The sequence below is a fragment of the Rousettus aegyptiacus genome, unplaced genomic scaffold (genome assembly GCF_014176215.1).
Source record: "Rousettus aegyptiacus isolate mRouAeg1 unplaced genomic scaffold, mRouAeg1.p scaffold_m13_p_10, whole genome shotgun sequence".
Taxonomy (NCBI): Eukaryota; Metazoa; Chordata; class Mammalia; order Chiroptera; family Pteropodidae; genus Rousettus; species Rousettus aegyptiacus.
This window is the reverse complement of record NW_023416285.1, coordinates 85,173,462-85,188,573: the sequence shown is the minus strand read 5'-3', so window position 1 is coordinate 85,188,573 and position 15,112 is coordinate 85,173,462. Positions and strand designations below refer to the sequence as shown.

The window sequence follows — 15,112 nt, the reverse complement described above, 5'->3', positions numbered from 1 at the left end:
GTTCCAGGCATATAACGTTTTAGTATCTTTGCCTTAAGTAAGCCCTGTCCACTGTTTCTGTGCATCTAGGTTAACACACCTTTGAAATGAACCATAACCACCCTCAAGAGAGTACATAATCTGGTTAACTATCCTGCAATCCAGTCCTCACCTTGCTTCCTGCCACCTCTATGTAATTTTCCTTACTTCCCTCCTTAACACATTCAAATACATAAAAGAAGCCGCAAAACTGTTATTCTTGCAAGCATTTGAGATCTTGCTCCCCAGCACATTGTTGTCAGTTTGGCTCAAATAAACTCTTATAAAAATTCTCTACAGGTTTGGACATTTCTTACGCCAACAGTCCAAAACTGTAGTACGTGACGCAGGTAAGCACAAGATCAGTCCACACACAAAACGAAGGGAACGAGAGAACTTCTACCTGTTGATAATGTCTTTCGATCGTTAGGATCCTATCATTTAGAACAGTGAAGAGATTGAAAGACTCCTCTTTAAGACGGTCCTCAAACTTCAGTTGAAGTAATCGTTTGAGGAAACCGAAATCCACCTGAAGGGATTTAATAACCTACAAATAGAAAAACATACATTATTGTAGAGAGTTAGGGCCCTCTGTGATAAGACTTTAGCATCTTGCCCGGTTCTGGGTGTTTAACCTGGGTCCCTGGTCAGGGGCCTGTCCTGCCTTGTAATACCACCTTTCGAATATTATGCACATTGGGAAACTCCAGTTAGTTTGCTGGAAGAATATGTGCTAACCGAGTAAGAAAGAAGAGGCTCCTAGAGTTTACTCTCCTACAGAACAAAACACCCATCGTAACAACAATCTTTGGTCATACCTCTAAAGGTATAGTTTTCAAGATGTTAAATTTGGATTAGAAAAGATGAACAAAACTGACACTTGATATGCATCTACTAGCCAACCACTTAAATTTAAACCAGCGTGTTGACAAATTACTATTTGTGATCATCAGAACACAATGTATTCACTAGGTAATCTCCCCCTACCCTGAATGGAACCTTTAGGCAATTCCATGACCTTTTGTTCATTCTTGGGAAAAGAAAGTCCTGCCATCACTCAAACAACAGCTTCAAAGCAGCATTTGGAATATGACCACTATGAGTTAAACACTTCCAACTTCACTTGTGGGGAAGACTTCTCCCTGTCTCCAAGCTGAGACTGATAATTGGCAGCTGCCTTTCTTCAAGGAAAAGAAAGTGATTCACTCTTGAGCTCTTTCCTTCTGTCTCCTGTCCCCTCCCACATTCCAGCTGCTATGTCCCCAACATGGCCAAGGCAGAAGAAATAAAGAAGCACGGCTGTTCCTACCTGGTGGTGTGGGTTCACCCAAGACTGGCAGGGTGAGAGAACTAGCTCCTCTTCCATTGGGCGATGATGCAGCTTCTCTAGGGAGTCCAATTGCCAGGACCCTCTCATCTGCCAGGAGCCTCTCTCCTGTGATGCGCTCGCTGAATACTGGTCCAATCAGATGCTCTGCTACTCTAGTGATCATTGCTACTGCTTCCTCAGCCCCTATGAATCTAGTTTTCCTTTTTCTTCTCCCTTCTGTTGGGAGTCCTCTGTCCTAGATCACTCTACAGGATAGGACCCGGAATGACTCTACACTGGCTAGCATGCTTTCTCATGCATTCTCTCTCTCTCTCTCTCCCTCTCTCTCACGCACCACATATGGTCCATGGAAAACAATCACACATACCTCACCTCAACTACTCTGAAGTGTAGACTGATCCTAATTTAGCCACTCCATCTTCCTGCTACTGTCTAGTTTAGCTTCCTTACACGTGGATCAAGCACAAGTCCTGTGTCTTCTGATAGCAGCACACCTTTCAAGATCCATTGACACGTGCCCTCTCAGATTTCGGTTGAAGATCACTTCCGCTACCCGCTCCCCCACAAAGAGCATGGCAATAGTGTTCTCTAAAGGAAAGCAATTTTTCCTCCTCACCTCCTGACTCCCTTTTTTATTAGCTTTGATCTGATTTGAGAACTAAGAGTCGCTGATCTGATGTGCAACTTTCCCTTTGCAAATTCTGCAAATGGGATCTAACTCACACTCACTTTGGAATTTGATACCTGGTGTACTTGCATCCTGGGAAGAATCCTCATACTACGTAGAAGGTTTCGTTCTACAGGTGAGAATATCAACGCTTGGAGAAGTTAAGTGACTAAGTAGTCTAACATTATGTGGCTGATAAGTGGAAGAAGGCCAGATTTGAACAGAGTCATGACTGACTCATATTTCTTTCTCTTCATATCATGCTGTCAACTCATAAAGGATATTATGTTGAGAAGTCATTAAAAACATATATATTCTAGAGTAAGTGAAGTCTTAAAGAATTCCTTAAATTCCAGGAACAAGCAGGGATGATTTGCCCTTGGGAGAACTAGCCGTATATGGACTACTTGTTCTGAAGAAGGGAAGCACAGGGTTCCTGGTGGTCAAATGAACTCCCACTGGACCACAGACTCCCTCAGGTACTATAAGCTCTAGATGTGATATGACCAAAACACACCAACAACTCAAAGATGCTGGAGAATAAAAAGGAAGGACTTGAGGAAGGGAGGGGGCAGAAAGGGAGGGGGTTGTGGCAGGCAGTGCACATAAACTGTGTCTTTAAGAAGGTTCCCAACGAGTGCCATGTAACATTTCCATCTAAAGTCTGCTGACCAGAACTTAGGCATTTGGTCATGCCTAGCTGCAAGGGAGTATGGCTATAAAACTTTGCTGACAGCATTAAAAAAGACAGCAAGGTGGCAAGTATGTAGGAAAAGATACAGTCTCAAAAGTTACTAATGGGATTGAAAATGGGTACAACTTCTATGCAGGGTAATTTGGCAGTGCCCTTCAAAATGACTAATGCATACATCCCCTGACACAGAAATTCCACTTTTAAGAATTTATACCACACGTTTACTGGTATGTGAGTATGTATAGAATTATTCATCACTATAAAAGATTTGAAATGACCAAAATGACCATCAATAGTGAGACGGGACATCACTTGTAAAATTCTTAATCTTTTAGCAGAAAATGAAATGGGACATCTCTTACAGAGTTAATCTTTTCAGTAAACCTAGTTACATTTTCTTCACTCTTTTCTTTGGAAAAAGGCCCTCTCCTTCAAATCCTGATAATTGCCCTGGCACTCACATCCTCTGGCTATTGATAAGGAGCATGAGCCCCTTGTTAGCAGAAATGGTGTTAAGCCAGGCAGGGCCCTTAGAGTCTGAGGGGGGAGGGGACTTTAGGCCAAAGGGTTTTTTTACTTTAAGAAATATATTAAACAAACCTATTTTCCTTTACTCTCTTAATAAGCAAATCAATAAGAGAAATTCATAGATATATTATTTAAATAATAAGTTTGTATCTTCTTTTTCCTTGTCTAGGGACCAACGTGACACTTCGGCAGGAAACCCAAAACCCTGCCCTGACTGAGGCGGAAAGGTAAAGAGCTCCATGAAACTCCTGTAGGCAGGAACTATAGCCCTTCTCAGCAGGAAGCAGATACGGAAGAGACCTCCCATTCCTCAACATTCATATTAATACTAAGCGGGTTCATGGGTCTTAGAAAAGAGTCAGGCAGGTGAGTTAGTTAGGGGGTTTTGGGTCTGCCGGCAAAGACACTGAGGTCATCCTATCCTAGAAGGGGTCCGCCCGAATTGGTCCACAATGAAGCAAGCCAGAAGGCATTTTTTAACTCACACAAAGAAATCAGTAGGCAGAGATTTAAGTACCAGTTTATGCCAGTCACTCGCACCTGCATAACGAAGAATCCAACAACCTTCAACTCACCTGAGCCTTATTATACCATCATTATAATATGATACATATGCCCGGCTCATTAATGTCATTGTAACAGACTGAATTCTGGGAACAAACACGCACAGAAAGCAAAATGATGAATCACTGAGTCCTGTCAATCTTAATTGTCAATCAAGAAAGCCCACTCCTCTAAGAAAAGTAACCACCCACAGCAAAAAGGGATAAAAACCCCCGAAGGCTTTGTTACCAAGTCTTCTGAGCCACGCTTCTTGTGCTCGGGGCTGCTTCCACATCTGGAACTATATTTTTTCTTCTAATAAAACTTTTCTTTTCTACTGTGTTTTCGTGTCTTGCTCAATTCTTTGTTCGAGACATCAAGAACCTGGAGAACGCACTGGGAGAGGGTCCCCGCTCACTGGTAACAATAGGGGGATAGCTAAATAAAGGATGCACATTTCATGATACTATGTACTTGTGAAATAGATGGGGAAACTCTATGTACCAATATAGAATGCTTTTCGAGTTCTATTGTTAAGTGAAAAAACAGAAACAAAGCACACAAGAGTATTTATAGTAGTATGCTACCCCATGTGACAGTTTTATTGATTAAGGATTTTAATAATAACTCTTGATATCTGATATATATAAAATTTTCTGTTTCGTTACCATCAAAAAAGGTCCAAAGGAATAGGGTAGAATATCAATATTTGACAAAGCTGATGGTGGGTAACAGTTATTTATTATATTATTCTTTATATTCTTCTACATGCCAAAAAGACATTTTCTAAAACGCTTAACAAGTTAACATGTATAAACACAACACAAATGACAAAAATATAAGTAATGGTTTATACCAATTTTTAAAGCACAACTTTCATCCGATTAAGTTTGTAGAAGATACTAATATTTTTAGAAATTTATTATTTCAATTCTGTCAAGGAAAGAGACATAGAGGCAAATAATACTTTAAAAATTATCTCGGAAGTTTCAAAATAAACGCATATTTACCTGCACTAGCTTTTGTGTGGATGAGCTCAGCTCTTTTAATGGTACAATTTCACTGGAATCCGTTTGAGTAGCGTGGTCTGTGCTAAAAAAGCCAACTTTCAAATCATCTGAAATGTTCAGTCTGGAAAAAAATGGAGATTAAATGTGCTTCATAGAATAGATAGTTCCTTAAAAATATATGTTAGCGAGCGTATCTTGTGTAAATCGTATCATATTTTAAAGGTTAAAGGGATTGATGAAGAGAGGAAACCTCTGAATGATCCGCTGATAATTTAAGGTTTTCGCCTAGACTCTGCTGGGTCATCAGATTCCCTGAACTGCGGCATTTTGCTCCAATGATACTCATCTTGTTTCCATTTTCTGAGATATGATCAGTTTATAAGCCTCCTTTTAACATCACGTATTATTTTAGGTGTGCTACTATTTGAAGCCATTATAAATTACGCACAGGCGTAGCAAGCAAAAATACTTTAAGAGAGTGGTTCTCAAAGTGTGGTTTGAGGAACCCTGGGGCTCCAAGACACTCAGGGAATCCACAAGGTCGAAATTATTTTTAGGATAATATTAAGATCTTGTTTGGCTTTTCCGCTTTCACTTTCTCACAAATGTTGTGGAGTTTTCCAGAGGCTGCAGGTTATATGGCTGCAGCCAGAATGAATGCAGAAGCAGATAGGAGAAATTAGCTATCTTCCATTAAGCCAGGCATTGTAAAGATTTGCAAAAATGTAAAACAATTACACGCCTCATTAAAGTTTTTGTTTTGAAAAATAGTTTGATTTTCTTTAAAATATGTTATTGGTATGAATACAGAATTAGTTTATCATTGTTTTAAAATAATTTCTCCTTTTAAACTTCTAAAATGGTAACTATGACTAGATATAATTTAAACTAAAGCTCTTTGAGATCCCCAACAATTTTTAAGACTATGAAGAGGTCCTAAAACCCAAAACTTTGCAGACTGCTTCTTTACGATGATCACACCACTGCACTGTGTTTGATTCTCAAACCTAGATTCCTAAAAAACCCAAGTAGGCTAGGAACAAGTATTCATAAACTCCTCCTACAGACCTTAATGACAGGCGTCTCCACAGTAACAAGAAGGCCAGTCTTCTGGATGCAGCCTCTCTTTTTGAGGTTGATCAAACTTACCACAACTGTGATTTCTAAAATGTCAGCTAAAAAAAGAAAGCCATAAAAGCCTGAGTGGAATTACCAGACTTTTCAGCGCCAGCTCCGAAGACAGGGTGTCTGTGCTCTGTCCTCCCTTGTCTACAGACCAGCGGGAGCAGATCCTGCTGAGGGGGACCCCGTGGCAAGTCCCCACTCCTTTTTACTTGCTGGCAGAGCCTCAGATCTCTTTCCTACAGCACTCAAGGGAAGGTGATCATATTCTCAGTGGCGAGGGGAACTCTTGTCTGGTCTCAGACCATCAAGGCGACCCCGCTCTTCTGGCCAGGTGTTTCAGGGGTGGGCATGGAACTTGATTTTGGCTGACTACAGTTTCCTCAGGCCACTCTTCAGTGGCCTGGAACAATGAGGTTGCATCTTCCTCATGCCAAACAAAATGGCTAGGGTGGCAGAAATGGAGTTCAACGACACCTTCTGCCCCCTATCGACGCCGGCTTGGCTGCGGCAAGCGTTGAATGTCTACTCAGACAACAGCAGAGTTCTGTACTGAGTCCCTAATATGGAAGTATTAACCAAAATAGCCAGCCATCTGGTGGCAGGTTGAAAACAATGACTCGCTTCCATTATCCTCACTGAGACAGACATATATTCTGGATATAGATTTGCATTCCCTGACCGTAATGCATCTGCCAGAATCACCATCCATTCTGACGTGCAGAATGCCTTATCCACCATCAGCATCACTCCTGATCAAGGTCCTCATTTCATAGCAAAAGAAGTATAGCCACGACTCACGCCCATGGAACCGGCTGGTCCTATCACATGTCCCGTCACCCAATAGCGTCTGGCTTAATGGGAAGGTAGAATAGCTTATCAAAGGTTGGTTATGGTGGTTGAGAGACAAATGCCTGCACGTGGTCCTGTCTTCCAGGGCGCGGTGTCGGCTTTGAATCAGCAGTGGTGCTCTCTCTCCCACAGCCACCAGCAGTCAAGGGGTAGAGATGGAAGTGATGCTTCTCGCCGTTGCACCTAATAACCCTTCCCATCTCAACGACCTTATGCTCTGCTGGTTGGGAGGTCGTAGGTCCTAAGGGAAGAGAGCTGCCTCCCAGAAACACTGAACCAAAGGCAGCTGAAGTGATTTGGTTCTGATTACCAAGGGGCAAGTGGGCCGTTGCTATAAATAGGGTCAGGAAAACTATCTTTAGAACCCAGGACAGCCTCTGGGGTGCCTCTTAGCAATTCCATGCTGAAGGGGAGCCGAATTTGCCACCCCAATATATGCCTCTTTGGCATAAGGATTATCTTGAGCGGGTGATTTTTAAGAAAAAGCAGACATAGGAGAAGCTCTCAAAACTGAGTAGAAGTTGCTCTTTTGTAAGGGAGTTTACGTTTATAAGTGAAATCTCCATTTGTAAGGACTGTTTCCCTCTCTGTACCAGGAAGAGAAGGTGGCTCAATCTCTAGAAACTTTCATCAATGGAGAAAGCTCAGGTCTAAATCTACATAATAACCATGGCCTCCTTTAGTGTGCTCTGCCTGATAACCTCCCATAACTGGCTTCTCCCCACCCGCTGACAACTTCTTGTACCTTTAGCTGGAGATGGCATTTACGGGGTGGCATGGGCCATTTCTCAGTCTTCCTGGATATACATGTTATTACATGTTATTACATTTCGAGCCTGGAAGGGCTATTCACTGAGGTCGGTTGAATGTGCAGCATTGTAGATATAAAAAAACAGGTTGAGTTTCGGTGCCTGCTTGTGTTTATTATATTGATATGGCAGCACTCAGGGTCCAGACGGGAGGCAGAAACTATCCCGGTATTTAAACAGGGAATATTTCCTGTTCCTTAATAAACTTTAACAAGGATTTTTAACTAGTAAAAGGCAATAAGGAAGACATAAGCAGTATTGTAGTAGCAAACACAGAATGTAGCTGTGACCCCAAGGGCAGAGGAAGAGTAAAGAAGGAAGGAACTAAGAATTCGGAAGGTCCCACCCCTCCAAAGGCTGAGATTATAGGACCTCTTGGGAGAGGACGTGGCTGGTGGCAGAGAAACTTGCCAGAGGGTGTTGGCCGAAGCTGGTCCGCAGGATGGCTTGTCAAGTGGTGTATACATGTTATTAATTTGTTTTTTCTCTTGTTAATATGTTTTTTATTATGGGCAGGGGGGGTCTCAGCCAAGAATCCAGAAGGATAAAAGAAACATTATGTTTCCTCCTCTACAATGATACAAAGATTAATGGAAAAATATAGCAACCAAAAACACAAAAAAGGCAGTCCTTTTGGGAACTCGGAGCCGTCTGGAATGAAGACTTGGCTCGTGGAGCTAGGTAAAGAACCTGTATGCATCTTTCAGCGTTTCTTGGCCACTTGATGAGCCATCCCCCTGGGCCAGCTCCGGCCAACACCCTCTGGTAAGTTTCTCTGCCACCAACCATGTCCTCTCCCAAAGAGGTCCTAATCTCAGCCTTTGGTGGGATGGGAGCTTCTAAATTCTTAGTTCCTTCCTTTTTTTCTCTTCCTCTGCCCTCAGGGTCACAGCATCCTCTGCGTTTGCTACTAGATACTGCTTATGTCTTCTTTACTTGCCTTCTACTAGTTAACCCCCTTCCCGTTCGCCCCGAGAATACTCCCTGGCGGTGCTGACGGCTTTAGCATTTACCCTGAGATAACTCGTGGATTATAGTCCCAACGTTGCCACGAAATATCTCGCTTTTGTTATTATTTTTGCATGACTCTAGTATATCGATAGTCTTTGGAAACAAATGACATCGTTCTATTTATAACATTCTGTTTTTAGTAATGGCATTTCTATTTACAAAACATAGTGATTCTCAATTGATGAAAATGTCGAATACTAGAAAACATAACATTCCTATGCATAATATTACATCATTCTAGAATAGTTAGTTGTTAGTTGAAGATTATTTAATAAATTCAATTTACGTATACATTTCTATTACATTAGGATTATAGACAAGTTCTGTTTAGAAATAACTCCAGAAACAGTTTTTATATTTTATTTTCACATTGAAAACTAGTCAGGTTGCTTCAGCCTCAAAGAACGTGTTTACGTAAAATTAAATTAATACTGGCAGCAGAGCTGCACTTTTTTTCCTTAAACGAGAAATGGGTTAAAAGTCCTTGTTAATGTTGGATAAGGAACAGAAAATATTCCCTGTTTAAATACAGGTAAGGTGTCTGCCTCCTATTCTGGACCCTGAGTGCTGCTGCATCAATATAATAAACTCAAACAGCCAGCAAAACGTAACCTGTTTCTTTATGTCTATAATGCTGCATATTTAACAGACCTCAGTGAATCACCCTTCTAGTCTTGAAATGCAGTCCTTTACCTCTCCAGCATCAAGAGCCTCCTTTTCACTTCATTTTTCATTAAGCTTTAACATGTATGTTCTTTCTTTCCTTTCCATTTTAAGCAAAAAAAAAAAAATCTATCACGGGCAGTAGGTTTATGGACTGTAGGTAGTTAATATTACAAAATAAAGTTATGTGTCAATTATATCTCAATAAAGCTTTAAAACCATAAATTAAAAGTGCCAAAAAAAAAAAAAAGAACTCAAAATATATTTTCAGGATATGATTTTAAAACGTGGAATAATGTTTTCAGTTATTCCTTCTGGTGCCACAATATTATAATACCACAATACAGTATTTTTAAATCAGGTTCAAAAATTTTATAGATAACTCCTTCAGAAAGGGCCTAAAAATAATATTAGTGCCTACTTATTGAATGCTTAAGTTGTCCCATGTGCTCCATTAAGATATGTACATCGACTCATACATTTTCTCCTCAGGTTATCCTCCCAATAATCTCATGAGAAAGAGATTAACTTTCTTGTTTTGAAGATGTGGAAACTGAGGTTCAAAGACAGTAAGCAACCCATCTAACATCACAAGCCTGAGTGGCAGACTCCTATACTCTATCCCTAGTGAGAATAGGCCCATGACTCTAAGTTCCCTGAGCCCTAGCTTACTGTATGACTAATTCAGAAAGATATAGCTCATTCAGAGTCTAAGTGAAACATGACGGTTCATTCTTCAGCTTCCGATTAAATCCCAATCTCTCTAATTTTAGATGACAACCCCGCTGCCTAGAATGGAAACCCACATCAAAACAAATTTAGCTAAGTGGTTCCTACACAGTCCTTATTTATAGTCTCGGTGATTTGATTTCTGGGTAATAGCTTGGTTGTTATGCAGAAAATACAGTCTTGGAAAGATAATGATTATGTTTTTTTTTTTTTAATAAACTTGATGCAAAATTAATGTGTGTATTTATTATAGAAAACAGATCGATAAATATTTACGAAGAGAACACACAACTCTGATGTGCCCCACAGACTAAAAGAGATTTCTCTTTGTACGCTCACTTCCTATGGGATCTTACCAAGTCTCCCAGCTCTAGATCCATCTTTGTACCAAATTACTCCCAAATCGACACAGCCAGCCTAGACCTCCCTTTTGAACTTCAGACTTAAAGGGTAGCAGATACCCCAAAATATATCTCTTTTGTCATAAGAATTATTTTGAACCAATTATTTTGAGAAATTGTGGACACAGGAGAAACTCTGAAAACAGAGTAGAAGTTTCCCTTTTTTAAGGGAAATTTACATTTATGAGGGAAATCTCCATTTGTTATGGCCTCCTCCTCTGTACCTGGAAGAGAAAGCTGACTGGGTCACAGAAGAATCTTATCAATGGAGGAGGCGCTGACTCAAATCTGCATATCTGACCTTATACTAGTTTACTCTGACATTTCAGGGAGTTAACTTTTCCTTGAGTATCAATCCTGTACACAGGAGGTATACATGTCATTAAACTTCTGTTTTTCTCCTGTTACTCTATCTTTTATACAGGGTGGGGAGTGAGGGTGTTAGGGTCTCAGCCAAGAACCTAGAAGGGTCGAGGAAAAATTATTTTCCTCCTGTACATCCCCTAACTGGTTTCTCTGTTTCAACCTTTATCCTCATTATCATCCAATATCAAAACAGTAGGCAGAGAAATCCTGTTGAAAGATTATTCAGATCATATCATTCCTTTGTACCAGTCCCCTCACGGGTTCCCATGTGTCATAGTACGATTTATAATAAGAAATACATATTTTTGTCTTCTCGCCTCACATTTCCCCAAACCCTTGAAATTCCCTAAGTAACAAGAGAAATGGGAGCATCTTTTGTTACAATATTTGGTCTTTCATCCTCAGTTCCTGATATAGCTTCAGTGTGGTAGGGCAGAAGGTTAACTGTTAATCATAATGAACTTTCAACTACACCTGCGTTTATAGAAAACCCCTAAAGATGGGGCTGGTTGCCTGGGGAATCAACCACTATTAGATGGAGAGTTGGACCTTGTAGTCCCACTCCCCACTACCATCTCCAGAGAAGAGCTGGAGGTTGAATCGATCACCAAGAGCCGAATGGTTTAACCAATCCTGATTATGTAATGAAGTCTCCACAAGTATCCCTTAACGAGGGGTTCAGAGAGCTTCTAGATTGGGGAACGAGAACATATACACATGCAGGGACAAAAACTCATGTGCTTGAGACCCTTCTGGACCTCACCTTACATGTCTCTTCCTCTGGCTGTTCATACGTATCCTTTGATATTCTTTGTAATAAACAAATAACCTAGTAAGAAAACTGATTTCTTGAGTTCTGTGAGATGTTCTAGCAAATTAATCGAAACAGTGGAAGGGATCACGGAAACCTCCAATTCATAGCTGATGGTCAGAAGCAAAGGGGACACCTGGACTTGCAGTTGGCATCTGAAGGGAAAGAGGAGGAGCAGTCCTGTGGGACTGCGCCCTTACCCTGTGGGATCTGATGTTATCTCCAGGTCCACAGTGTCAGAATTGCGTTTAACTGTTGGGAAACCCAGCCAGTGTGCACTGAGAATTCAGAGGAGTGCTTGGTGGTGTTGAAAAAACTCATCAAATTACCTCATTCAAAGTCAAAGGTGAAGCGCTCACAGTGCTCTAGGTCCCACACTACCTGGCACGATGCTCTAAACTCTGACCTCATCTCTGCTCCTCTCCCCTTTCCCGTTGCTCCAGCCACACTGGCCTCCTTGGGACACTGAGGCCCATTCCTTTTGGCTTTCTGTTCTCTGCCTGGAACACTCTGTCCCCTAATATATCTGCAAGGCTCCCTCTCAAGCCAGCAGTCTTCATCCCAATGTCGTCTTAGCCAAGCCGTCGTTGACCACGGTATCTAAAATTATACCCCACACACAATTCCCTCTGCTCCTTCCTGCTCTGTTTCTTCTTTAGCACTTACTACTACCCAATTTACTTATTATGTAGTTTGCTTGTTTGTCATTGGTTTCCTGCCTGGACTGTCACCGTCACAAAGGTGGTGCTTTCCTCCATGGGAAAACTGCTGCCTCCCCAGCGCCTAACTCTGTCTTAATCCCAGGATTGCAGTCAGCCTCTCCCACTCAAACCCTCAGCCCAGGACACCAGCACAATCCTCCAAGTGCCGCGTGTGATGACACATGACCCTGGGCATCGGCGGTCCCTGTGTTCCTGAGACATGCACTCACTGAGCACCTGGCCCTGTCGGTCTGTTCACTGAGCCCAGCGGGTGCAATTTTTTGGAGAACTACCCACCACGAAATGCCAAAGAATCCAGGGCAGGAAGTCATCCCTACCGGTAAACAACGAGAACAGGTTAGACATTGTGTGCCTAGGGTGCTCACCACGCACTACTGCCAACTCGGGCCTTTCGCCACCACCAGTCAGCTTGGTCCTATGTGTGCCCTTATTCATGTTAACAAACATACCCACTTAGGACAGTCGAGCTGGGGAGACTGCGCTCAGCAGTACACAGTCTCGCTGGGTCAGTCCCCATTACTGGCCGCTACGGCTGTGGTCCCTTTTCTTTCTGGAGCTGCCTCAGTGAACGGACTTGGCCTCTGAGCCAGGCCATCTGGCACCATGAGTCCTTTTCTTAGGGAACTGTAAGTGCTCCCATGGAGGTTAACCTAGTGCTGGCCACCTACCAATTTTTAAAGGTTTTTTTAAAATAAATATTTTTTTTTTCCAGAAACATCAGCTTCAAATAAACAAAAATGAGGCAGATGGGGCGATGAAGGAGTATAAAATGTAGAAACTGTAAAAAAAGATCAAGGAATAATAACAAAGGGTACCATGTACTATATGTATATATATATATATATATATATATATATATATATATGAATGACACGCTTCTAAACATGTCAACCAGATTCACTCATTACATGTTCAGGATGAACTACGAAGTCGGCACTGTTCATCGTCATCATCACCACAATCATGGCTGTTTTCCCAAGAGAGAACTGAGGTACAGAGAAGTTAAGTAACTTGCCCAAACTCATGTGCCCCATAAGAGAGTCGTCAGGATGATTCGACCGCGGCTGTCTGGCCCCAGAGTCCGTCCTCTTAGCGTACAGTAATACATTTTAAGAAATCAAAGCTGCAGCCCGGAAAGCAGTGGCGCCCGGCCCGGGGGACGCGCGGCCGCGGGGCACGGGAATGCGGCGCGGGCCGCAGGGACTGGACCCGGCGTGGGGGCGGGAGTGGGGTGGGGGGAGGTGGCGCCGCGCGGGGCCTTGCGGCTCGCGCCGTCACCTGGGGCTGATCTGGAATTGCTCAATAGCAGCATCGAGACTCTCGAGGATGTTCCAGCACTCCTCGCTCTCGGGCGTGCGGTCCCAGCGCTCCATCCGAGCCCGGGAGTGGGCAGCTGGGCGGTGCGCCTCGCGCCGAGATTTGGACTGGAGGAAGTCGGAGTCCAGAATCTGGCGTCCGTTGCCATGGCGACTCCTAGGAAACGGGCGGGGCGCGGGAATCCGAGGGCTGAGGATTCCCTGGGGAGGGAGGGGCGGCTGGGTGGGCGCTGAAGTCGCCCCCAATGCGGGTAACGTTGCCCGCCCCATCCAAGGCTTTGCGACAAGGCGCCCTCTTCACTGCCCGCCCCAGAGCCAGGCCGACCCGGACATATCCCCAGGAAGCTGGACTCCTGCAGATGATCCTGCGGCATCCCTGGTCGCCCCAACTCTCCTTACCTTCTCCTAAAGGCCTGCGCTCAGCTTCCCGCGAGGCCCCCCGCTCTTGGGGACATGGATTCCTGAGCTGCTCTCTTTCTCCAACATGCGTGGCCTGGGCGGCCCTAGCTTTGGTGGCCTTCTGCCCTGTGCTAAAGGTCACCCTCAGGGAGGCTGAAAATTAGTGCACCAATCTAGCAACTGTGCTCGGGACCTACGGGACCCAAGGCTCTCAGAGCAATGCCAAGGCGGCCCGATAAAGTGCCTGCACCTGTCACTTGGCCACAGACTCAGGCGTTCGCGGACAAAAAATTTCTTTGCAGAGATTAAACAGATTTAGATTCCTATTTAACATGAAGGTCAGAACTAGGATATTAGGTTTTGAGCTATATCGTGTAGTGTGGAATTCGCTTTTTCTAAGGTTGTGTAATAAGAGAAATATCTTAATCATGAAACCTGCTCATCCTTTGTTTTAAATTGTGTCGCTCATTGACACTTGGTAGGAGATGAGCTATTGTAATATGATCAATACATCATTGCCTGCTTTTAGAACAAAGTATACTACATTTCCACTTCAATATATTGTCTACGGGAGACAAAATTCTTCTCTACAATAACTATGTGAAAAAGAAGTTATTTTGATATTAGAAGTCCAAAATAGAAAAAGGAAATCACTTAGCAATTATCATCACTGTTATTTTTAAGCACAAAGAGGAAAAGCTCCAAATGACAAAAAAATCATAAAATGAGGGGTCAAATATATGGTGACAGAAGACGATTTGACTTTGGGTGGTAAATACACAATGCAATATACAGATGATATATTATTGAACTATACACTTAAAACCTATGTAATTTTAATAACCAATGCCGCCGCAATAAATTTAATAAAAATATCATAACCTATGCCAAAATAATCTCCTCTGAAGGCTTGTTTTCCTCTGGAGAGATAAACAGAGGAGAAAAAGAGTTTCTTTTACTCTGGGGGTTTTTATTTTCAATATCTAATTTCTAAAGCCTACTTAGGAAAATTTTATTATGTAATCAAAACACTGGGAAAAAGAAATGTATATATCTGTAATTGTCTTAAGTGAATTTCTTTTTTTTTTTTTTTGGTTTACCACAATGGATGGAAATTTTAA

At 42.5% G+C, this 15,112-nt stretch overlaps 1 protein-coding gene across 5 annotated transcripts in view; it reads right to left on the bottom strand.

Annotated features, from left to right (window-relative positions):
- CUNH10orf67 (chromosome unknown C10orf67 homolog) overlaps positions 1-13,678 on the bottom strand; it is an 83,770-nt gene extending 70,092 nt beyond the window's left edge. For 4 of the 5 annotated variants that reach the window (XM_016124753.2, XM_016124744.2, XM_016124774.2 and 1 more), the window contains exons 1-3: positions 13,555-13,678; positions 4,791-4,911; positions 422-565 (exon numbers count right to left, since the gene is read on the bottom strand). In XM_016124753.2, the coding sequence (XP_015980239.2) occupies positions 422-565; positions 4,791-4,911; positions 13,555-13,649 (360 nt within the window). In that variant the 5' untranslated portion in view covers positions 13,650-13,678. Of the gene's footprint in view, positions 1-421; positions 566-1,327; positions 3,177-4,790; positions 4,912-13,554 lie in introns of those variants that run through there. The other variant, XM_016124785.2, reaches the window with a different exon arrangement.
- Positions 13,679-15,112: the final 1,434 nt, after the last annotated feature.